Below are 24291 nucleotides of genomic sequence, written 5' to 3'. Positions count from 1 at the left end.
GAAGCTGGCCGGCTCACTCTTATTCAAGTTAAACTTGTACCCCGAAACACAACCAAACCTCTCTAGTACAGATAAGACTTCAGGAATCGAATTGGACAGGTCGCCGACATACAATAGTAGGTCGTCCACATACAATGATACTTTCCGTTCTGATCAATTCCCACCACTCATTTGCTGTTGCGAAAAGCCGCAGCAAGAGGTTCAATAGCAATGGCAAATAACAGGGGGGAAAAAGGGCATCCTTGCCTAGTATCCCAGGGTAAAGGGTAAACAGCTGAATGCACATCATTTGTCCAGACTGAGGCTAGAGAGACGGAGTACAGTATTTTGATCCAGTAGATGAGTTTTGGGTCAAACCCAAACCTCCCAAGAGCATAAAATAAATAGTCCCACTCCACTCAATCAAAAGCTTTTTCAGCGTCCAGCGAGATTAACAGCTCTGGTAGCTTGAAGGTGGTAAGTGCATACATAATGTTAAACAGCTGCCAAATATTCGAGTACATATATCTATTTTTAATGAACCCAGTCTGGTCAGGGGAGATAATAGAGGGCAGAATGTCCTCCAAGCGAATAGCCAGAATCTTCGAGGTCAGTTCGAGATCCACATTCAGCAATGAGATCAAATTGCGGGCCCTTATTCTTTTTAAGGATAAGCGAAATTGCCGCTTGCGTCTAAGTCTGTGGGAGACAGCGGTTCTCATATGATTCATTGATCAGGCGCAGTAGCAGGGGAGCCAACCTATCTATAAATGTTTTGTATAATTTGATGGGGTACCCATCTGGTCCTGGACATTTCCCACTCAGCACAGTTCTGGCTGCCCTAACAATTTCTTCAACGTTGAATGGTTTTTCCAATGCCGTGGCCCCTTCCCTGCCCGTCACGGGGAGTTACAGTGCCCCATCGAACTCCTGAAAGTCCACCTCATTGGGAGTATTCTCCAGGCTATAGAGGGTTGAGTCAAAGTCCCTAACAGTTCATTTATTCGCTGTGAATCAGTAGAGGCCCCATTTGGAGTCTGCATTTGTGGTATTAGACTTTTGGCGGAGAATTGGCACAGCTGATGAGCTAGTAGCTTGCCCCCATGCTCATAGTGTGTAATGCTTAGATTTCAACAGCACCTTTTCTGCTTGACAAGGTCTCAAAATCTGCCTGTCATAGTAAATGTTCCTTATGTATCTCTGGGGACGGCCCACAATGTATGTGGCATCAACTTGGACGAAACATCCCAGCAATTCCAATCACCTCCTACCCCTCTGCTTCACTTTATGCGCTGAATAAAATATGATCTGGCCCCTTAAATAAGCCTTCAGTGTCTCCCATAAGGTAGTTGTCGAGATCTAAGACATCACCGATCTGGGTTAACAGAAATCTAACAAATTCATCATCAGAGAGCAGATAAGTATTAAATTGCCAAGGCAGAGACCCACCCACCTCCCCATTACCAAGTCCACTGTCAAGGGAGCATGGTACAAGATTACAATAATTTTGTAGAAGTATGAGCGCACAGTCGGGAGCAACTTATTATCGACCAAAAAGTAATCTATATGTGAACACGTTCAGTGGACAGGTGAAAAAAAATTCCCTACTAGTCGGGTTAAGAAACATCCATGGGTCCGACACAGCTTATTCTTTGAAAAATTATTTAATAATTTCTGCTGACTTTGAAGATACAGCGGTCCTGGTGGAGGCGCAGTCCAGGGCAGGATTCAACCAACAGTTGAAATCTCCGCCCAGTATTAACTGATGTGAATTCAAATCTGGAAATAGTGTGAAAAACAACTGGAAAAGGTTTTCACAGTCACAGTTTGGGGCATACACATTAGGTAACACCAGGAGTGCCCCATTTAATTTATCCGTGACAATGGCGTATTGGCCATTTGAGTCAGAAATGACATTGGCTACTACCAAAGGTAAGGACTTGTGGATGAGGATTGCCGCGCGCGTGCACCCTCCCCCACCGAGTCTAAAATAGTCCACTGGCCTGAGTTGGGTCTCTTGGAGGAATGCAATTTGGGTACCCAGCTGTTGAAGCTGCTGAAATATCTTACCACGCTTAACTGGATGATTTAATCCCCTGACATTCCAGCTAGTGAACTTGATCACTCCGAGATCGGAGCACAAGGACCACCTACCCAGCATCCCACATTCCTAACAGTAGCCTGGTGTCTCTCCTCACTGGGAGTCTCCTCCCTCCCCCACCCACCCACCCACTGCTGACATCGGCAGATGCCAAACGCCAGGGTTCCTCATCCACCCTCCCCACCGGCCGCAGGAAACCAGCCACGAGAATGAGAAGGTGGACTTGAAAGAGGCCAAACCACACTCAGAGAAAAAAGATATAGCAAGGACACAAAAATACCCATACAGACCAAATCCGCAAACACAGCATCCCACTCTCCCCCCCACATGTGCCCTCCCAAACAGGGCCCCCGTGCCTCCAATACCTCCTTATCGTGGCACCTTTACAGTACACCACATGGGACATGATCTCCACCTCCATTCCTACTGCGGTCATAAGTGCTATAATCTGAAAAGGTCTGTAGAAATACCAAGCACTTAACACTTAACCTAACAGTCGCAAAACTCATTATCCTTTCCTGGCCGATAATTCGATCCAGATGTAACATGCAAGATCATAAAAAATATCAGTTTACATCCACCATGTGGTCACCTGATATAAGTCTGCTCCACAAATTTCATCACCGCAGCCAGATCTGTGAACTCGTGCTCGGTTCCACTGTTGAGAGTAATCCTCAAGCAGGCTGGAAAGCAAAACCCAAACCTGACCTCAGGTCAGTCACGCTCAGAAGTCGTTTGACATCAGCGAAGGCTGCCCTTCTCCTTGCCACCACTGGGTTAAAATCTGGAAATAGCAACAGCTTATTTTTCTGGTATTTCAGAGTGGTAGCCTGTGCTGCTTGCCGCAGGATTCTGTCTCGTGCTGATGTGTAATGCACTTGTGCAATAAAGGGCCGAGGAGCCTCTCCCGGTCTGGGTTTTGCCTGCAACACTCTGTGTGCATGATTCAGAAGCAGCTCATCCTGAAGTTCCAGCACATTCTTCAATAGCTGAGCCCTCGATTCCCTCCAGAAGGCCTATCAGACTGATGTCATTTCGTTTCTGGCATCCTTCCATCTCATCACATTTCTTTCTCTGATATCATATGAGTAACTTGGCTCTTCAGTTCCAAGATAGTGTTTCCACTAATTGCCCCCAAGTCCTCAAGCTCCTTCAAGCAGCTCTGATGGGTGACGGTGACACTTCAGAGATTTAACAGCAGATCTGAGCTCCTCTCTCAGCTCGTCTATCTTGGCCTGCAACTGTGGCCTACCAGTTCGACTTACTGTTCAATCTTTGCATGGCTTCCAAAATAGCTTCCCCTTGTCCTTTCGCTCAGCAGGGTCTGTTCAGGGACCCCTCCAGGAGTGGCAGAATCCCACCCCACTGCCCCTATGGTCCCTCTCTTTGATTTTGGTTTGCCTCCTGCAATTTTGCCAGTGCCAGCTCCCATGGCTTACCCATTTCTTCCAGCCTGGAGTGCTATTTTTTGGTCCATCTATCAAGCTGTCTCACTGTTCGATCTACCAGAGTTCATACATAGATTGCTTTTTGCCCTATTTTACCCTTAACTGAACAAAAGAAGCATAGGCCAAGCTGCAAGTTATAACTCTTCTCCCTCACTTTAATGCACCCTTGGTTGGGTGAAAAAACAAACAGCACAGTATACCCAGGTTGATCTGACAGTTGCAGTTTTTCCTGACACAGGAGTTCTTCCCTAGGCTGCTTTTCACTTTAAATCAATTCACACTTGACTGAGTGAATAAACTACAAGATGGTTCCAGGCTCAACTGCATTGAAATGCCTCTCAATGAGCTCTAGCTGCAGAAAAAGTAATCCAAAAGTAGAAGTAGCAGTTTGCAATTTATAGCAGGACCTCAGTGGCTCCTGCTTCCCATCTTAATTTACTCTTCTTGGGGGGGAAAAAAGAACATAGAGAGAGCTTGCAGCCTGAGCTAAGAGTCACAGCCACTCCCTGCTGAGCACACACAATAAATTTCAACCAACAGAAGGGATCTAAAAATAACCCTTTCCAGCTAGACTTTCAAAGTTCTCCCTTTGCAACTGCACTCCAGATATGTTTAAAGTTTGCTTGAGACATTAAAAACTTTCTCCAGACCTCATCAAACAGCCAGATTTCAAGAAGGATCTTGTTCCCTCTCATCCCAGCACCATCTTTGATTTCCCTTTTCTACGTCTTAGTGTGTTCACATGACATACCCCGTACATTTTTTCCTATCTGGCATCTTTATCAGATAATTCACCTGAGTTAACTTCTTCTCAATCTGATAGGGACCACTAAGCCTGGCTTTCAAGGGATACCACTAGTAATAGCACCAGTATTTTATCCCCATGGGCAAATGTACACATTTTAGATTTCTTGTCTGTTTCTTGTTTCATTAGGTGCTGTGTCAACTTCAAATGTTGTGTAGCTAATTCACTCACTCTGTTCAATATTTCTCTCACCTCAGATACATAATCCAATTGTGAGATCTCTGACTTCGGACCTACCAACTTTCTGTTAATTAATTGTAAAGGATCACTCATTTCGTACCCGAATATCAACTCAAATGGAGTAAACTCAGTCGATTCGTTTGGAGCATCAATAATAGCAAATAATATAAAAGATACCTTTCTGTCAATCAGTTGGGTAATCCTGGCAGTAAGTCCGCAACATGGCCTTAGGGTCTAATGCCACTTTCCCAATGCTCCCTGGGATTCAGGATGGTATGCACTGATGCTTAAACTATCTGTGATCTCCTTATATAATTTGGCAGCAAAATTGATTTGATTTATTATTGTCACATATATTAACGTACAGTGAAAAGTACTGTTTCTTGCATGTTATATAAACAAAGCATACCGTTCATAGAAAAGGAAATGAGAGTACAGAATGTAGCATTACACTCATAGCTGAAGTGTAGAGAAAAATCAACTTAATGCAAGGTAAGATAACTTACTTAACGTAAGGTAACTGGACCCTTAGTGTGACTGGATCACTCTGGGTAATCCACAACGGGGTAAAGAAAGCAAGCAACTCCTCTATAACCTTTTTTGCCTTGATATTCCGTAAAGGAATTGTCTCTGGAAACCTGGCGGACACATCCATTATGGTTAGCAAATACAGTTTCCCACTTTTGGTTTTAGGGAGGGCATTTATACAATCAATTATAACTCATGCAAAAGGTTCTTCAAATGTGGGAATTGGCATCAAGGACACTGGTTTTATCACTGCCTTTGGCTTTCCTATCACAAAGTTTATTGATTAGTCATAAGTGGGCTTACATCACCACTGCAATGAAATTACTACGAAAATTCCCTAATTGCCACACTCTGACACCTGTTCGGGCACACAAAAGGAGAATTTAGGATGGCCAATGCACCTAACCAGCACACCTTGGGAGGGACAACGTGCAAACTCCGCATGCTGGGAATCAAATCCAGATCCCTGGAGCTGTGAGGTGGCAATGCTAACCACTGTGCTATCATGCTGCCCATCTGACATGTATGGCAAAATTCAATCACATCTTTATGTAGTCCAGGCAAATAAAAAGGCTTCTGTATCTTAGCCTGCATCTTCCTCACTTCTACATGACCTCCTACAGGTAATTTGTGTGCTACCCGCAATACATCCCGAATATATTCCTCCAGCAACGCAACCTGGTGAACTTCTGTCCATTTTTCTTCTGCATTAATCTGCCATTGTCTCCACTCCCACTGTAAGATTTTATCCTTAAGGTAAAGCATTCTGGAATACACTCTGATTCCTTTTCCATATAGGCTTCATGACATAAATATTTTGTCTCGCCTTTCTGTTGTAACTCCATTAATCTTTCAGAACTGAACTCCACTGCCTGACCCTCGACCTGCTTAGGTTTTTCCTTCACCATCTCATTAGAGTGTCAGCAAACTGACCTCAACTCATTCATCTTTCTCTTTTGTTCTCCCTTCTGATTTAACTTATAGCTATGGGATCCTGTCACCGAACAGTCTGGAAAAATTCCAGGGTATTTTTCTTTTAACTCTCAGCTCCCTGGTTTTCTTCAGGCTTTTCCACTACAATAGGCATCACTCCCTCTTGTGATCCAGCTATATTGTTTTCAAGGATAAACTGTATTCCTGGAATAGCTAAGTTTTCCATTACTCCCACTATCACTTCCCCAGTCTTAATTGGACTTTCCAGCCTTATTTTACACAGGGGAACACTACTCCTCTCACCATTTATTCCACAGGTTACTACTCTCTTGGGCAATATTTCAGAAGGAGCACAAATATTTTTGTCTCTTATTATAAGAGGCAGGCTAGCTCAAGAGGTTTCCTAAGAAGTTTATTTGTTAGTGTCACAAGTAGGCTTACATTAACACTGAATGAAGTTACTGTGAAAATCCCCCATCTAGCTCCCGTATCTCTCAATATTTTAACTTCTTTACCTATCCTCCTGCTCTACGTGAGTAAACTTTATTCACACACGTGAAGTCTTTGAAAAGATTGGGTGCTATCATACTATCCAGCCCATGGCTAGGCTGTGCACTCTCCTTCAGCTTGACTTCCCTCAAGGTTTCCTTCACTGTTTTAACTTATTCCATTGATTGAGCATCTTTTACCACATCCATTTCCCCACTGCCTTTCTTAAACCACCAACACTGTGACTTTGTGTGTCCCACCTTGTTACTGCGAAAACATCTGAGGTCTTTCACCTCTTTCCCACTCTCTTGGGTTTTCCTTTTTCATAGGTGGTAAACTGTTCCCAGCATGATCTACTTTTTGTTTTTCCTTGAAGGATCTCCCTCTTCCTACCCCTCACGGAATGAAATTGCTGTTGGAAGCTAGATTTCAATTTATGCACTCAAGTGTTCTAATCTACCATCTTTGCAGCTCTTCTCGCTGTTTCAACTTTGTGTTTCTCAACAGGAGTCCTTATTACTTCTAGAAGTGAGTTTTTAAACTCCATCAGCAGAATAATATTTCTCATAGGCTCACATGCCTTTTCTATCTTGAATATTCTCACCCATCAAAGTGCTTAATTCTTTCACGTTCAATATATTTAGCATTGCTTCATCACAAATCCAGGGACCTGGGTTCAATTCTTAGCTTGGGTCACTGTGTATGTGGAGTTCTCCCTGTGTCTGTGTGAGCTTCCGCCGGGTTTTCTGGTTTCCTTCCACAGTCCAAAGATGTGCAGGTTAGGTAAATTGACCATGCTAATTCTCCCTCAGTGTACCTGAACAAGTGCCAGAGTGTGGCGACTAGAAGATTTTCACAGTAACTTCATTATAGTGTGAACGTAAGCCTATTTGTGACTAATAAATAAGCTTTTTTTTAAACCTTTTGTATGTCTGACCTGTTACTTCCTTACATTTGTGTTGCCTATATGCTTCTGGTACCAATTCATAAGCACACAAAACAGTCTACTTTTTCATATTTTCCTAACACTCCTCTGACCGTGCTGCAAACACCTCAAATCCTGCCTACCAATTCCCCTCTAACTCCATTTTCAGCTGGAGTTAGCGGATCTCCAGTAGGCGGATCTCAAACAATAACGAGATAGAGCGCAGGAACGGAATAGACAATCTGGTGAACTAGTGCAATGACGATAATCTCTCCTTCAATGTTAACAAAATGAAGGAAATTGTCGTCAACTGCAGGAAGAGTAGTAAAGAACATGGCCCCGTCTACATCAATGGGGATGAAATAGAAATGGCCAAAAGCTTCAAGTTTTTAGACGTTCAGATCACCAACAACCTGTCCAGGTCTCCCCATGCCAACACTACAGTTAAGAAAGCATATCTCTATTTTCTCAGAAGACTAAGGAAATTTGGTATGTCAGCTACGGCTCTCACCATTTTCTGCAGGTGAAAGCATTCTTTCTGGTTGTATCACAGCTTGCTTTGGCTCCTGCTCTGCCCCAGACCACAAAACACTACAAAAGGTCATGAATGTAGCCCAATCCATCACGCAAACTAGCCTTCCATTCACTGACTTTGTCTATACTTCTCACTATCTCAGAAAAACAGACAGCATAATTAAAGATCCCACTCATCCCAGACATTCCCTCTTCCACCTTCTTCCATCAGGAAAAAGATAAGAAATTTGAGGTCACAAACCAACCAACTCAAGACTCTTTCCTGCTGCTGTCAGATTTTTGAATGGACCTACATTGCACTAAGTTGATCTTTCACTACACCCTAGCTATGACTGTAATACTACATTCTACACTCTCTTGTTTCCTTCTCTATGAATCATATGCTTTGTTCCTCTCCCCCTCTCTTTCCCTCAGAGTTAACGAGAAGAAAAGTATTTTGCAGGCTTCAACTGGGAAAGTCTTCAATCTCTCTAAGAATATTTTCAGTATATAAACTGAATCAATCTGGTGAACAAACATACCCTGTTTGAACTCTCTTTTAACTTTCACAAAATCACTTAGATCATTCTCAACCTTTAAGGTTGGAGTTTGTTACAACGATTTAACACTTGCCATCAAGGACAAGAGACCAGCGGATGGTGTTTTCCCCATATCCCCCTATCAACGCCATTTGCTAGGGATCCTTGATGCCACAATCAGTCAAATTCTACCTTAATGTCAACAGCAGTCATTCCCACCCTCTGGCATTTGGTTCTTTTATCCACATCTGAACCAAGTCTGAAATGAGGTCAGGAGATGAATAACCCTGTTGGGACCCAAACTGAGTGCCAGTAGCAGGTTATTGCTAAGTAATTGCCACTTGACAGCAATGTTGATGACCCCTTCCACCGCTTTGCTGATGATTGAAAGTAGACAGACGGTGAAGTAAATGGCCAGGTTGGGGCTGTCCTGTCTCTTGTGTGCAGGACATACCAAAGCAATTTTCCACATTGCTAGGTAGATGTCAGTGTGGTAGCTGTACGGCAACAGCTTGGCTAGGGACGGAATATTGTCAGCAGTATCCAAAGCATTCAGCTATTCGTTCATATCATGTGGAGTAAACTGACTGACTAAGTCTGGCACCTGGAGGAGACCTCTAAAGGAGGCAGAAGATCATCCACTCAGCACTTCTGGCTGAAAATCGTTGCAAATGCTCCAGTTTTATCTTTTCCACCAATGTAGTGAGGAAAGTGTGGTGGGCAAATACCCCCATCAGTGAGGACGGGGATATTTGTGGAGCCTCCTCCTCTAGTGAGCTATTTAATAATTCACAACTAATCATGGCCAGATGTGGCAGGACCAGATCTGATCTGATGACTGTGGAGTTGGGCAGCACGGTGGCACTGTGGTTAGCACTGCTTCCTCAAGGCGCCAGGGACCCAGGTTCGATTCCTGGCCACTGGGTCACTGTCTGTGCAGAGTATGCACTTTATTCCCATCTGCATGGGTTTCCTCCGAGTGTTCTGGTTTCATCCCACAGTCCAAAGATGTGCAGTTTAGATGGATTGGCCGTACTAAATTGTCCCTTAGTGTCAGAGGGACTAGCTAGGGTAAATGCATGGGGTTATGGGGATTGTGGCCAGTGTAGACTCGATGGACCAGATGGCCTCCTTCTGCACTGTAGAATTCTGTGACTCTGAGTTAGAGTCAGAGTGTTACAGCACAGAAAGAGGCTCTTTGGCCAATCATGTCTGTGCCCACCATCAAACGCCTATTCTAATCCCATTTCCAGCACACGTTCCATAGCCTTGTCTGCTACAGTATTTCAAGTGCTCATCTAAATGTTTCTTAAACACTGTGAGGATTCCCTCTATCATCCTTTCAGGCAGATTTCCATCATCTTCTGGGCGAAAATGTTTTTCTTCATGTGCCTTTGAAATTTCCTGCATTACCTTAAATTTATGCTTCCTGAATAAAGAACAAATAAAGTGCAGCACAGGAATAGGCCCTTTGGCCCTCCAAGTCTGCGCCAATCATGAAACCTGCCTAAACTAAAACCGTATATACCTAAGGAATCCGTATCCTTCCATTCCCATCGTATTCATGTATTCGTCTAATTGCCCCTTAAATGCCGCTACCATATCTGTTCCCCACCACCTCCCTGGGTAGCATATTCCAGACATTCACCACCCTCTATATAAAAAAATTTGTCTCACACATCTCCTCTAAACTTTTCCCCAGGCACACCTTAAACAAATGTCCCCCAGTACTTGAATTTTCCACCTTAGGAAAGACCCTTAGACTGAAGAGGAATGTTTCTTCCTGTGTCCCTCAAAATTTTGTATACCTGAATCAAGTCCCCCTCAGCCTTCTCTGTGCTAAGAAAAACAATCCCAACCTCATCAGCATCTCTTCATAGCTGATCCTGGTGAATTTCCAGTGCACCCTTTCTAGTGCAATCACATCCTTCCCACAGTGTGGTGACCAGAAACACAGTATGCTACTGTGGCCTAATGAGTGTTTTATACAGTTCCATAATAACTTCTTTGCTCTTATTTTCTCTGCCTTGACTAATAAAGTCAGGTATCGCATATGCCTTTATTACTATCTTAACTACCTGTCTGGTTGCCTTCAGAGATCCATGGACATGCACCCAAAGGTAGCCCTGCTACTCTTACACTTCCTAGCATTTACTATTCACTGTGTTTTCTTGCCTTGTTAGTCCTCCCAAAATGCATCACCTCACACTTTAAATTCCATTTGCTACTGTTGTACCCATTTGAACAGCTTGTCTACATCATACTGTAATCTAAGGCTTTCCTCCTTGCTACTTAACACACCACTAATTTTTGTGTCATCTACAAACTTACTGGTCATATCCTCCACATTTCTGTTTGGATCATTAATGTATACTACAAATAGAAAGGGACCCAGTACCGACCATTTGGTACACCACTGGATGCAGTCTTCCAGTCACAAAAACAATCTTTGGCCATCACCTTCTGCTTCTGATTCAATTTACTAAATTACGCTGGATCCCATGGATTTACCTTCTTGATCAGCCTCCCATAAAGGACCTTGTCAAAAAACCATATTGAAGTCCATGTCAACTACATCAACTGCACTAAACACCTAGTTATCTCATCAAAAAATTGGATGAAATTTGTGAGATGTGATCTACACTTGACAAAGCTATGCTGACTATCCTTGATTAATCCTTGCCTGAGTGGAAATAAATTATTTTTCTAATAATTTCCCTACCACTGACGTTAGACTCGCTGGCCTACAATTACTTGTTTCCTTTCCCTGCTTATGTTTTTGAATAATGGTACCATTAACTCCGTCTACTACGTGCTGCTTATCTGCTGGGCAGCAAGTGGTCCTGTGTTGTAGCTTCACTAGGTTGACACCTGCCTACATCAATGGTGAAGAAGTGGAAAATGGTTGGGAGCTTCAAGTCTCTAGGTGTCAAGATCATTAACAACCTATTCTCGTCCCTCCATGCTGATGCTACAGTAAAGAAAGCCAGCCAACGTCTCTACTTTTTCAGGCTACTGCAAGTAGGCACGTCTGTTACAACTCACAGTAATTTTTACAGATGCACCATAGAAAGAAAGCGTCCTTTCTGATGTATCACAGTTTGATATGGCTCTTGTTCTGATCAAGACAGCAAGAAACTACAAAGAGTTGTGAACATAGCCCAGTCCATCATTCAAACCAACTTCCCGACCTTTGACTCCATCTACACTTTTTGCTGTCTCGGAAAAGCAGCCAGCATAACCAAGGACCCCACGCACCCCACTTCCACCTTCTCCTGTCAGAAAAAAGATACAAAAGTCTGACATCAAGCACCAACTGACTCAAGAAGTTTCTTCCCTGCTGCCATCAGACTTATGAATGGACCTACCATATATCTGACATGCATTTGCCCACTGATGCAAAAGAGCTAAAATAGGCTAATAAAACACATATTCATGGATTTAAGAACCCTAACACAATATTGACTTAAGAGTGAATGATCAAGGGCTATCACTATAAAAGGCAGCTCTAACTGAATAACCAGTATTTCTCATTTAAAAACGTGTATTTTGAATTCACAAAATGGAGGCAGTTTGCTTTTAGAATACGCTTTGTAAAACTTCAGCCAACAGCAAGACACAGCAGGGCTTGAGGGGATGAGGTTGTAGACAGTGGGGGCCTGCATTCCGTAGGACAATTGTTCTACTCAATGTGCTACTTTATCAGCAGTCATAGGGAACAAAATGGCTACCGATCTCAGTTTGATGAATAGAACTGTACAGCTTAAAACTGATAACACAGGTGCAAGGCAGACATAAGGGTCGGATGAGTGTCACGTGGGTTCGAGTCGGTAGGAATCATTCTCCCATTTCACTGTCCAGCATCCTATGTCGCTGAGCTACTGAGGGAGGGAATATCCAAAATTAAGGGCAAATAAGATCCCATGAGGTCCAGATGTAAATTGTTGTTGGCTGGAGTTGGGGTAGAGATGATTATTGACCAACCTGTATTAATGTTTACTGAATTATGCCCATCGGAAAGATGAGAAATATGATTTTGGAAATGTATAATTGTCCTTCTGTTGGCATTGTTTTTCAGAATGATATTGGGCTTCCCGTATTCTCTACACAGGTTGCTGGGCTACTTTCTATCATTCTCCCATTCGATCATTTGGCAAATAAAGTCACGCCTTAAAATCATTACAGCAAGTTTCATTCTATGCCCGTTTTGAGCAAGAGGTCAGAGAGGATGCCCTCCACCCTAGAAGAATCTGTATGTGGGGTAACCACTGCAGATGTCAGAGCAGCTTTCTTGAAGGTCAACCCATAGAAGGTGACTGGCCCAGATGGGGTATCCGGATGAGCACTCAGATCCTGTGCAGATCAGCTGGCGGAGGTATCCACAGACATCTTCAACTTCTCTTTATGACAATCTGAGGTCCCTATCTGCTTCAAGAAGAGGACCATCAGCCCAGTACCTAAGAAAGTCCAAGCAGCGCGCCTTAATGATATCAGCCAGTGGCTCTGACATCCATCATTATGAAGTGCTTCGAAAAGTTAATCATGGCACAAATCAATTCCAGCCTCCCATACTACCTGGATCCACTACAGTTTGCCCACCGCCACAACAGAAGCCACCTCCCTGGCCCTGCATTCAACCTGGAACACCTAGATAACAAGGACACCTATGTCAGAATCCTATTTATTGACTACAGCTCAACCTTCAACACTATTATTCCCACGAAACTCATCTTCAAACTCCATGGCCTGGGCCTCGGCACCTCCTTCTGCGACTGGATCCTGAGCTTCCTAACTCACAGACCACAATCAGTAAGGATAGGCAACAACACTTCCTCCATGATCATCATCCTCAACATTGGTGCCCAACAAGGTTGTGTTCTCAGTCCTCTTCTATAATCCTTATACACCTATGACTGTGTGGCCAAACACCCCTCCAATTCAATTTTCAAGTTTACTGACAACACCATCGTAGTGGGTCAGATCTCAAACAATGACAAGACAGAATACAGGAATGAGATAAAGAATCTGGTGCGGCAACAATAATCTCTCCCTCAATGTCAACAAAGGAGATTGTCATCGACTTGTCAGGAAGTGTAAAGGTGTACATGCCCCTGTCTACATCAATGGGGACGAAAATGAAAGGGTTGAAAGCTTCACGTTTTTAGGTGTCCACATCACCAACAAGCTGTCCTGGTCCCCCCATGCTGACAAGAAAGCTCACCAATGCCTCTACTTCCTCAGAAATCTAAGGAAATTTGGCATGTCAGCTACGACACTCACCAACTTTTACAGATGCACAATAGAACATAGAACATTACAGCGCAGAACAGGCCCTTCGGCCCACGATGTTGCGCCGACCAGTTAAAAAACAATGACCCTCTAACCTAAACCAAACCCTTACCATCCATAAACCTATCCACGGATCTCTTAAATGCCCCCAAACTAGGCGCATTTACAACTGCAGCAGGCAGGGCATTCCAATCCCTCACCACCCTCTGGGTAAAGAACCTACCCCTGACATCCGTCCTATAACTACCACCCCTTAATTTAAAGCTATGCCCCCTTGTGCTAGCTTTCTCCATCCGAGGAAAAAGGCTATCACTGTCCACCCTATCTAAACCTCTAATCATCTTATATGTTTCAATAAGGTCCCCTCGTAGCCGCCTTCTTTCTAACGAAAACAACCTCAAATCCCTCAGTCTCTCCTCATAGGACCTCCCCTCCATACCAGGCAACATCCTGGTAAACCTCCTCTGCACCCTCTCCAAAGCCTCCACATCCTTCCTATAACGTGGGGACCAGTACTGCACACAATACTCCAAGTGCGGCCGCACCAGAGTTTTGTACAGTTGCAACATGACGCTGCGGCTCCTAAATTCAATCCCCCTACCAATAAACGCCAAGACACCGTATGCCTTCCTAACAACCCCATCTACTTGATTCCCAACTTTCAGGGATCTATGTACACATACACCTAGATCCCTCTCTGTTCATCCACACTATTCAGAGTCCTACCGTTAGCCCTATACTCTACACATCCGTTATTCCTGCCAAAGTGAATTACCTCACACTTTTCCGCATTAAACTCCATCCTCCACCTCTCGGCCCAGCTCTGCAACTTGTCCAAGTCTCCCTGTAGACTAAGACACCCTTCCTCACTATCTACCACACCTCCGACCTCAGCAAATTTACTAATCCACCCAACTATACCCTCATCCAGATCATTTATAAAAATTACAAACAGCAGTGGCCCCAAAACAGATCCCTGAGGCACACCACTCGTAACTGAACTCCATGTCAAATACTTACCATCAACCACCACCCTCTGTCTCCTATCCGCCAGCCAATTCCTAATCCAATTTCCTAGATCACCCTCAATCCCATACATCTGCAATTTCTGCAGAAGCCTTCCATGGTGAATCTTATCAAACGCCTTACTAAAGTCCATATATACGTCAACTGCCTTACCCCCATCCACCTCTTTGATCACTTTCTCAAAAAACTCAATAAGGTTAGTAAGGCACGACCTACCCGCCACAAAACCATGCTGGCTATCTCTAATCAATTCATTACTCTCCAAATAACTATAAATCCTATCCCTAATAATTTTTTCTAAAACCTTGCCCACAACAGAAGTAAGACTCACCGGTCTATAATTCCCGGGGAAGTCTCTGTTCCCCTTCTTAAACAATGGGACAACATTCGCTAACCTCCAATCTTCTGGCACTATACTGGTGACCAACGACGATCTGAAGATCAGAGCCAGAGGCTCTGCAATCGCCTCCCAGAGAATCCTAGGGTAAATCCCGTCCGGCCCAGGGGACTTATCTATTTTCAAACCCTCAAGAATAACTAGCACATCCTCCTTATCAACTGCAATACTGTCCAGTTTACAACCCTGTAACCCAGTGTTCTCCACAGCTACATTTATGTCCCCCTGCGTGAACACCAAAGAGAAATATTCGTTCAATGCCTCTCCAAACTCTTCCGGTTCCACACATAAATTCCCACTGCTGTCTCTAACTGGCCCTAATCTTGCCCTAACCAACCTTTTGTTCTTAACATATCTATAGAACGCCTTAGGATTCTCCTTAATCCTATCAGCCAAAGTCTTCTCATGTCCTCTTTTAGCCCTTCTTAACTCTCTCTTTAACTCCCTCCTAGCCAATCTAAAGCTTTCTAGTGCACTACCTGAGCCCTCAAGTCTCATCCGGACATAAGCCTCCTTTTTCTTTTTAACCAGCGAATCAACTTTCCTTGTGCACCACGGTTCCCGAGCTCGACCAATTCCTCCTTGCCTGACAGGGACATACATATCAAGGACTCGCAGTAGCTGCTCCTTGAAAAAACTCCACATTTCGGACGTTCCGAGACCCTGTAGTCTCCTAGTCCAACCTATGCTTCCTAATTCTCTCCTAATAGCCTCATAATTACCCTTCCCCCAGCTAAAACTACTGACCCGAGGTTCATGCCTATCCCTTTCCATCACTAAGGTGAACGTGAATCTCTGGAATTCTCTGCCCGTTGAGGTGGTGGAGGCTGCCTCGCTAAATATTTTTAAGAAGCGGGTTGATGGGTTCTTGATAAGAGAGGGGATTAAGGGTTATGGGGAGAGGGCGGGAAAGTGGAACTGAGCCACGACAGATCAGCCATGATCTTATTGAATGGCGGGGCAGGCTCGAGGGGCTAGATGGCCTACTCCTGCTCCTATTTCTTATGTTCTTATGTAACCGAATTGTGGTCACTATCACCAAAATGCACCCCAACTTCCAAGTCTAGCACCTGGTCTGGCTCATTTCCCAGCACCAAATCCAATATAGCCCCACCTCTAGTTGGCCTATCAACATACTGAGTCAAGAAACCTTCCTGCACGCTTTGTACAAAAACTGACCCCTCTAATGAGCTTGAGCTATAGCTATTCCAATCAATATTAGTAAAGTTAAAGTCCCCCATAACAATTACCCTATTACTTTCACTCCTATCCCGGATCGTCTCCGCAATCCTTTCCTCAACCTCTCTAGAACTTTTAGGAGGTCTATAAAAGACTCCCAACAGGGTGACCTCTCCTCTCCTATTTCTGACCTCAGCCCATACTACCTCAACAGACAAGTCCTCATCAAACTTCCTCTCTGACACCGTGATACAATCCTTGACTAATAATGCTACCCCTCCCCCCCTTCTACTCCTACTGAAGCATTTAAACCCCGGAACCTGCAACAACCATTCCTGACCCTGCTCTATCCATGTCTCTGAAATGGGCACAACATCAAAGTCCCAGGTACTGATCCACGCTGCAAGTTCATCCACTTTATTGCGAATACTCCTCGCATTAAAGTATACACATTTCAAACCCTGCTCCGCTTCACCCCCACGATGCCGTGCATTGCAGTCCCCATCTATGTCCCCCTCACTTTCACCCCCGCTACTCAGGATCCCACCCCGCCCTCTGAATCAGTTTAAACCCCCCTGCATAGCCTTTGCAAATTTTCCCCCCAAGATATTGGTTCCCCTCTGATTCAGGTGTAGACCATCACTCCTGTAGAGGTCCCACCTTCCCCAGAATGAGCCCCAATTGCTCAAGAACCTGAACCCCTCCCTCCTGCACCATCCCCTCAGCCATGAGTTCAAACTTTCCCTCTCTCTGTTCCGCTCTACACTATCCCGTGGCACAGGCAAGAGTCCCGAGATAACCACCCTGTCCGACTTGGCCTTAAGTTTCCATCCCAACTCCATAAATTTCTGCTTAATATCCCCATTCTTTCTGGTTGGTATGGCTCCTGCTCTGCCCAAGACTGCAAAGAACTATAAAAGGTCGCGAATGTAGCCCACTCCAGCACACAAACCAGCCTCCCATCCATTGACTCTGTCTATTCTTCCCATTGCCTTGGCAAAGCAGGTGGTATAATTAAGGACCCCATGCATCCTAGACATTCTCTCTTCCGCCTTCTTCCGTCAGGAAAAAGATACAAAAGTCTGAGGTCATGTACCAACTGACTCAAGAACAGCTTCTTCCCTGCTGCTGTCAGACTTTTGAATGGGCTTGCATTAAGTTGACCTTTCTCTATATGCTAGCTATGACTGTAACACTACATTCTCCACTCTCGTTTCTTTCTCCACGAACATTGTGCTTTGTATAGCGCAAGAAACAATACTTTTCACTGTATGCCAATACATGTGACAATAATAATAAATCAAGTTTCATGAGTTTCTGTACTTGGTTTAATTTTAGCAATATACTGCCTCAAAAAAACACCCCATCAACGGCCATTCATTCATTTTTTTTACACTGCTCAAAAATAAGTGGTTGCTTATCTGAGAGCGACATTAAGAGAACTATTTTTCCCTCAGACGATTGTGAGCCTCTGCAACTCTCTTCTTCAAAAGGCAGTGGAAGCAGAGTCTTTGAATATTCTCAAGGCAGAGCTAGATACATTTTTGATTAACAAGGGATGAAAGGTTATCGAGGTCAGGCAGGATCGTGGAGTTCAGGTTACAATCAGACCAGCCGTGATATTATTTAATGGAGGAGGCGGGCTCAAGGATCAAACGGTCTATTCCTACTTATAATTTGTATGTTTGTATGCACACAACTTGCCTAAACCACCTTGACGCCTCTTAACATCCTCCTCACCACTCTCATCTCCACGAAGTTTTGTGTCACCAGCAAAGCTGGAAATATCACTTAATTTGATTTATTATTGTCACACGTATTAACATACAGTGAAAAGTATTGTTTCTTGCGCACTAGACAGATAAAACATAACATTCATAGAGAAGTTAATGAGAGAGTGCATAATGCAGTTACAGTCATAGCTAGGATGTACAGAAAGGTCAGCTTAATGTAAGGTAAGTCCATTCAAAAATCTGTCAGCAGCAGGGGAGAAACTGTCCTTGAGTTGGTTGTATGTGACTGCAGGCTTCTGTATCTTTTTCCCGAAGGAAGAAGGTGGGAGAGGGAATATCCGGGATGCGTGGGGTCCTTAATTATGCTGGCTGCTTTGCCGAGGCAGCAGGAAATGTAGACAGACTCAATGGATGGGAGGTTGGTTTGCATGATGGATTGGGCTACGTTCACGACCTTTTGTAGTTCTTTCATTTACTTCATCCACATCATTGGTGTATGTTGTGAATAGCTGGCACCCAAGTAATAATCCATATAGGACTATACTAGTTAATGCCTGCCACTTTGAAAAAGACCCATCTTTCCTACTTTCTGTATCCTGTCTGCTGACCAATTCTCAATCCATGCCGATATATTACGAACGTTCTATTATCACATCCTTTATAATAGACTCTAGCGTTTTCCCTACGACTGATGTTAGGCTAACCAGTCTAGTATTTTCTCCCACCCTCGTTTTTTTAAATAGCGGGATTACATTTTCCATCCTCTCGTCTGCCAGGACTGATCAAAAATTTGAAGATGACAACAAACGAATTTTCATGTAATTGATTTGGCATGGAGAAAGGATTTTTGAGTTGCTGCATCATGGGTTAATGAAACAAACCAAAGTTTTATTTATAAGGTGTTGTCTGATTGAAGACCAACATGGTAGATAAAAACCCTCAAAAGTCTCTGGTGATGTCACACACATCATGTGACTAATCACAGAGGCGTACTGCTTTACAACACATAACATATGGCCATCTCCTTTAGTATCCTGTTTCACAGCCACTTCCTTCAGTACTCCAAAGTGGTAAAACCATTCATACCATTGAAAATCTCAAATTTTTAGCTTTGTCTAGTTCCTGGCCTTATTCATCTTGAAGGATCTTTGTAAAGTGACTCATCAGATTGACAGTTCACATTCAAATCTTCTGAGCTTTTTGGGGAGCATAGTATGTATTTATTTACTTTAAGTTTTCTGAAACTCCCACACCCAGGGTTTAGGAAACCAGAAACGCCAGGGTTCCTAGGGTTTGGGAAACCCTAAAAATATCTGAAACAAATAAAGATAAATCAACTACTTGACTTCATTACTTAAAAAAGCTCTGAAAAACAAAAATTAGCCCTCCAAAATCAAGATGGATCCCTTCAGAAAACATCAGAAAAACTCTCATAAAATAAATACTTTGATATCTGCTTGGGCACAAATAATACAATCTTTACTGTTCAAAGCTTGTCCTCCAAAACTGCAGCCCAGGACAATTGTTAAAAGGCATGGTCAGGTCAGGGTGTACTTGTGAAACCAAAGGACAAACAGTAGGAAATTAGCCAACCATAACCCTGATTCACACTTCCAATATATGCAGCCCTATTATTAAGATGTCCTTTAAGACTGAGACCTGATTGCCTAGATATTGATAATATTCCCCTCCTTAATGCTGATTTTATCTCGTGCACTGTGTCATTTGGTCAGAATGTCCCTAACCAAGAAACAGAATGACAAGAAAATTAAAAAAAAAATGAAATATTAACAAAATTTGGGTTTACACTACAAGAGGTCAATACATACCTACGTTACCAGGATCTGAAAGATACTGAAAAAGAACAGCGCCTGCAGCAGCAGAGTCTGGATCACACAGCAAGAGGACTACAAAGGCATCCTACATACCTACAGAAGCAGAGTCTGGGTCACAGAGAACAAGTACTATATGTACCTGGAGTAGCAGAGTTTGATTATCTCTCTGGTAGTTTTCTGGGATAGTAGGACTAACAGCTCTGGTCACTTTTGATGATGTTTTTTTACGACCTTTTGAAGACAAAAGCAAAACAAATAAAATGCAAAAAGCATATAACTGCAAATATTAACCAAGGCTTCCTTAGAGCAAGTGGCTTAGACAGGACAGCATTTGTTTGGTGCATCAAGAGGGTTTTTTGAAACAGTATCTGGATGGTCTAATTGAAGGAGGAGCCATACTGGACCTTATAATGGCAAATGAGCCTGGCCAGGTGACTGACCTTTCAGTGGGAGAGCATTTTGGAAACAGTGATCACAACTCTTTAAGATAGCTATAAGGATAAGTCAGGATCTTGTGGGAAGGTATGAAATTGGGGAAAAGCAAATTATGACAAAATTATGTTAGGAAAGTTAATTGGGAGTTGTTTGAAGACCTACTGATAAGAGTTCAGGGTCTGCATGTTCCAGTAAGGCGGGAAGACAAAGTTGGTAACGTAGGGGACCCTTGGATAACATGGCAGGTTGTGAATTGAGTCGAAAGGGAAAAGCACATGTGAGGTTTAGGACGCTAAAATTGGAGAAGGCCCAGGAGGGATATAAAGAAAGCAGTGAATAATTCAAGCAGGGAATTAGGAGAGCAAGGAGAGACCACAAAATGACCATGGCAAGTAGGGTTAAAGAGAATCCCAAGGCATTTTACATATACATTACGAACAAGAGGATAATTAGGGAGAGGATAGGGCAACTCAAGGATAAAGAATGGAACTTATGCTTGGAGTCAGAGCATGTGGATGAGATCCTAAATGAGTATTCACCAAACAGAAGGACATGAAGGATAGTGAGATTAATGTGAAGAATGCTAATATGTTAGGGCATTTTGAGATCAAGAAAGAAGTGATGTTGTGTCTCTTGAAAGGGAGCATTAAGGTGGATAAGTCCCCATGGCCTGATGGGATCTACCTATGTTATTGAGAAGGGCAAGACAGAAGATTGCTGGGACTCTGACAATGACTTTTGTAGCCACTGGAGAGGTCCCAGAGGACTGGCAAGTAGCTAATTTTGTTCCTCCGTACAAGTAAGGAAAAGGGGATAATCTAGGAAATTGTAGACTGGTGAGTCTCACGTCAGTAGTTGAGAAGTTATTGGACAAGATTACTAACTTATTAATTTGAGATTTGTTTTGAGGAAGTGACAAAGGGGACTGATGAGACTAGAGCAGTGGATGCTGTCTATACAGATTTTAGTAAGGCTTTTGACAAGGCCCATCCAAAAGATTGCAATGCATGGGGTCCATGGTGATGTGGCCACTTGAATTCAGAATTGGCTTGCCCATAGAAGTCAGAGAGTAGTGGCGGAAGGTTGTTTTTCTTGCTGAAGGTCTGTGACTATTAGTGTTAGAACAAGAACAAATAACAGTACAGCACAGGAACAGGCCCTTTGGCCCACCAAGCCCACACCGATGACGTTCTATCTAGGCCAACCACCTGTAACCCTCTACTCCCCACCTGTTCATTTGATGATCCAGATAAGTCTTAAATGTTGCTAACGTGTTCGCCTCAAACACCTCAGTTGTCAGTACATTCCAGCCCACTCCCCAACTACGCTTTTGTGAAAAAAAACTTCCTCTGCACCTCTACTGAACCTTTCCCCCTTACCTTGAACTTGTTCCCCCTGTAATTATCATTTCTGCCCTGGTTAAAGGCTTCCAACTGTTCACCTTATCTACGTCCCTTATAATTTTATAAACTTCTATCAGGTTGCCCCTCAGCCTCCACCTTTTCAAAGAGAACAATCGGAGTTTATTCAATCTCTCCACATAGCTTATACCCTCCATACCAGACAACATCCTGGTAAACCTTTTCTGTACTCCCTCTAAAGCCTCCACGTCCCTCTGGCAGTTTGACAACCTGAATTGGACACAGTATTCCAAATGTAACCTAACCAGCATTTTACATGATTTGCCAACTTTGTACACAATGCCCTGGCCAATGAAGGCAAGTATGCTTTCTTCACCACCTTTTTCACCTGTGCTGCCACTTTTAAAGATCTGTGGACCTGTACTCCCAGATGTGTGTGTGTCTATGATCCTAATGGTTCTGCCATTTATTTTATAGCTCCTACCTGAATTGGATCTAGCAAAATGCATCACCTCACATTTGTCTGGATTCAATTCCATCTGGCACTTCTCTGCCTGATTTTTTCAATGAGTCCACATACCAGTCTCTGAAAACCAGGGAACATGAATAGCTTTTAAACCGATCCTGTCGGATCGAGAAAGGAAATAAGAATGACCCTGGTAATTATATGCCAGTTAGTCTTACTTTTGTGGTCAGTAAGTTAATGGAAAGGGTCCTGAGAGATAGGATTTATGACCATTTGGAAAGATGCAGTTTAATCCAGGATAGTCAGCACAGTTTCATGAAGGGTTAAGTCCTGCCTCTCAAATTTGACTGAATTCTTTGAGGAGGTAACTAAGTGTGTAGATGAATGTAGAGCAGTTAATGTTGTATACATGGATTTTAGTAAGGCGTTTGATAAGGTTCCCCATGGTAGGCTCATGAAGAAAGTAAGGAGGTGTGGGATACAAGGAAATTTGGCTGATTGGATAAGTAACTGGCTGTCTCATTGAAGACAGAGGGTGGTGGTGGAGGGAAGATTTTCAGACTGGAGGCCAGTTACCAGCAGTGTACCACAGGGATCAGTACTGGGTCCTCTTCTATTTGTGATTTTTATCAATGACTTGGAAGAAGGGGCTGAAGGATGGGTTAGTAAATTTGCTAATGACACCAAGATTAGTGGGGTAGTGGATGAGATGGAGGGCTCTTGTAGGCTGCAAGGAGGCATTGATAGGATGCAGGATTGATAGGATGCAGAGCTGGGCAGGAAGGTCTCAGATGGAGTTTAACCTTGATAAGTGTGAGGTGATTCATTTTGGTAGGACAAACTTGAATGCAGATTACAGGGTCAACAGCAGGGTTCTGAGGAATGTGGAGGAACACAGACATCTTGGGGCTCAAATCTACAGATCTCTGAAGGTTGCCACTCAAGTGGATTGAACCATGAAGAAGGCTTATAGTGTGTTAGCATTTATTAACAGGGGGTTTGAGTTTAAGAGCCGTGGGGTTATGCTGCAACTATAGGACCTTGGTGAGACCACATTTGGAATATTGTCACCTCACTATGAGAAGGATGTGGAAGCATTGGAGAGATTTACCAGGATGCTGCCTGGTTTGGAGGGTAGGTCTTACGAGGAAAGGTTGAGGGAGCTGTGGCTTTTCTCTTTAGAGTGGAGGAGGATGAGAGGCGACTTAATAGAGGTTTATAAGATGATGAGGGGAATAGACAGAGTGGACATGGAGAGACTATTTCCTCGGGTGGATGTAGCTGTTACTAGGGGGCATAACTATAATGTTCACGGCGGGAGATATTGGAGGGATGTCCGAGGTAGATTCTTTACTCAGAGAGCGGTCGGGATGTGGAATACACTGCCTGCTGTGATAGTGGAGTCGGACGCTTTAGGAACTTTCAAGCGGTTATTGGATAGGCACATGGAGCACACCAGAATGATAGGGAGTGGGATAGCTTGACCTTGGGTTTGGACATAGCTTGGCACAACATCGAAGGCCAAAGGGCCTGTACTGTGCTGTATGGTTCTATGTCTAGGTCGAAAAATTCAGTTGTTTACAGGTTGCAGGCTACTGTGTCAAATGCAAACTTCTCCTGGACATTCTCCATGTATGTTCTCCAGCTTCTCACTGTCCCCATTATTAGCATTCTATAACTCATGGAGGCCTTTTGTTTATCCTTGCCTCATGAGACCTTGTGTCTCCATGCATTTTCTTCCCCTCTGTCCCAAACCCAACCTTGATCACTCTCTCCACCCAACTCCCACCCAGACATTGTTCAAAGAATCCATCCACCCACCCACCCCCAGTTCAGCTCTAGTTCTCTGCTACAGAAACTTCAGAAGCTGCTCCTCAACATCTGGATTTATTTCTTAAAGCCCATGAGGAACTGGACTGCTGGACTGCAGGAACTCTCCAGACTCTGGTAGAGCCTAATATACAAAGAATAAAGAAAATTACAGCACAAGAACAGGCCCTCCAGCCCTCCAAGCCTGCACCGAGCATGCTGCCCAACTTAACTGAAACCCGCTACCCTTCTGGGGACCATATCCCTCTATTCTTATCCTATTCATCTACTTGTCAAGTCACCACTTAAAAGTCACTACTG

General features: G+C 43.6%; 1 protein-coding gene across 2 annotated transcripts in view; it reads right to left on the bottom strand.

Moving 5' to 3' along the window:
- Positions 1-24291, bottom strand: part of ccdc77 (coiled-coil domain containing 77) — a 96266-nt gene that overhangs the window by 40520 nt on the left and 31455 nt on the right. For both annotated transcript variants that reach the window (XM_080190587.1, XM_080190588.1), the window contains exon 6: positions 20039-20130. In XM_080190587.1, the coding sequence (XP_080046713.1) occupies positions 20039-20130 (92 nt within the window). The remainder of the gene's footprint in view (positions 1-20038; positions 20131-24291) is intronic.

The sequence above is a fragment of the Carcharhinus amblyrhynchos genome, chromosome 6 (assembly GCF_965287045.1).
Source record: "Carcharhinus amblyrhynchos chromosome 6, sCarAmb.v2.hapA, whole genome shotgun sequence".
Taxonomy (NCBI): domain Eukaryota; kingdom Metazoa; phylum Chordata; class Chondrichthyes; order Carcharhiniformes; family Carcharhinidae; genus Carcharhinus; species Carcharhinus amblyrhynchos.
The sequence above is the reverse complement of the archived record's forward strand: the minus strand, read 5'-3'. Positions and strand labels throughout refer to the sequence as shown.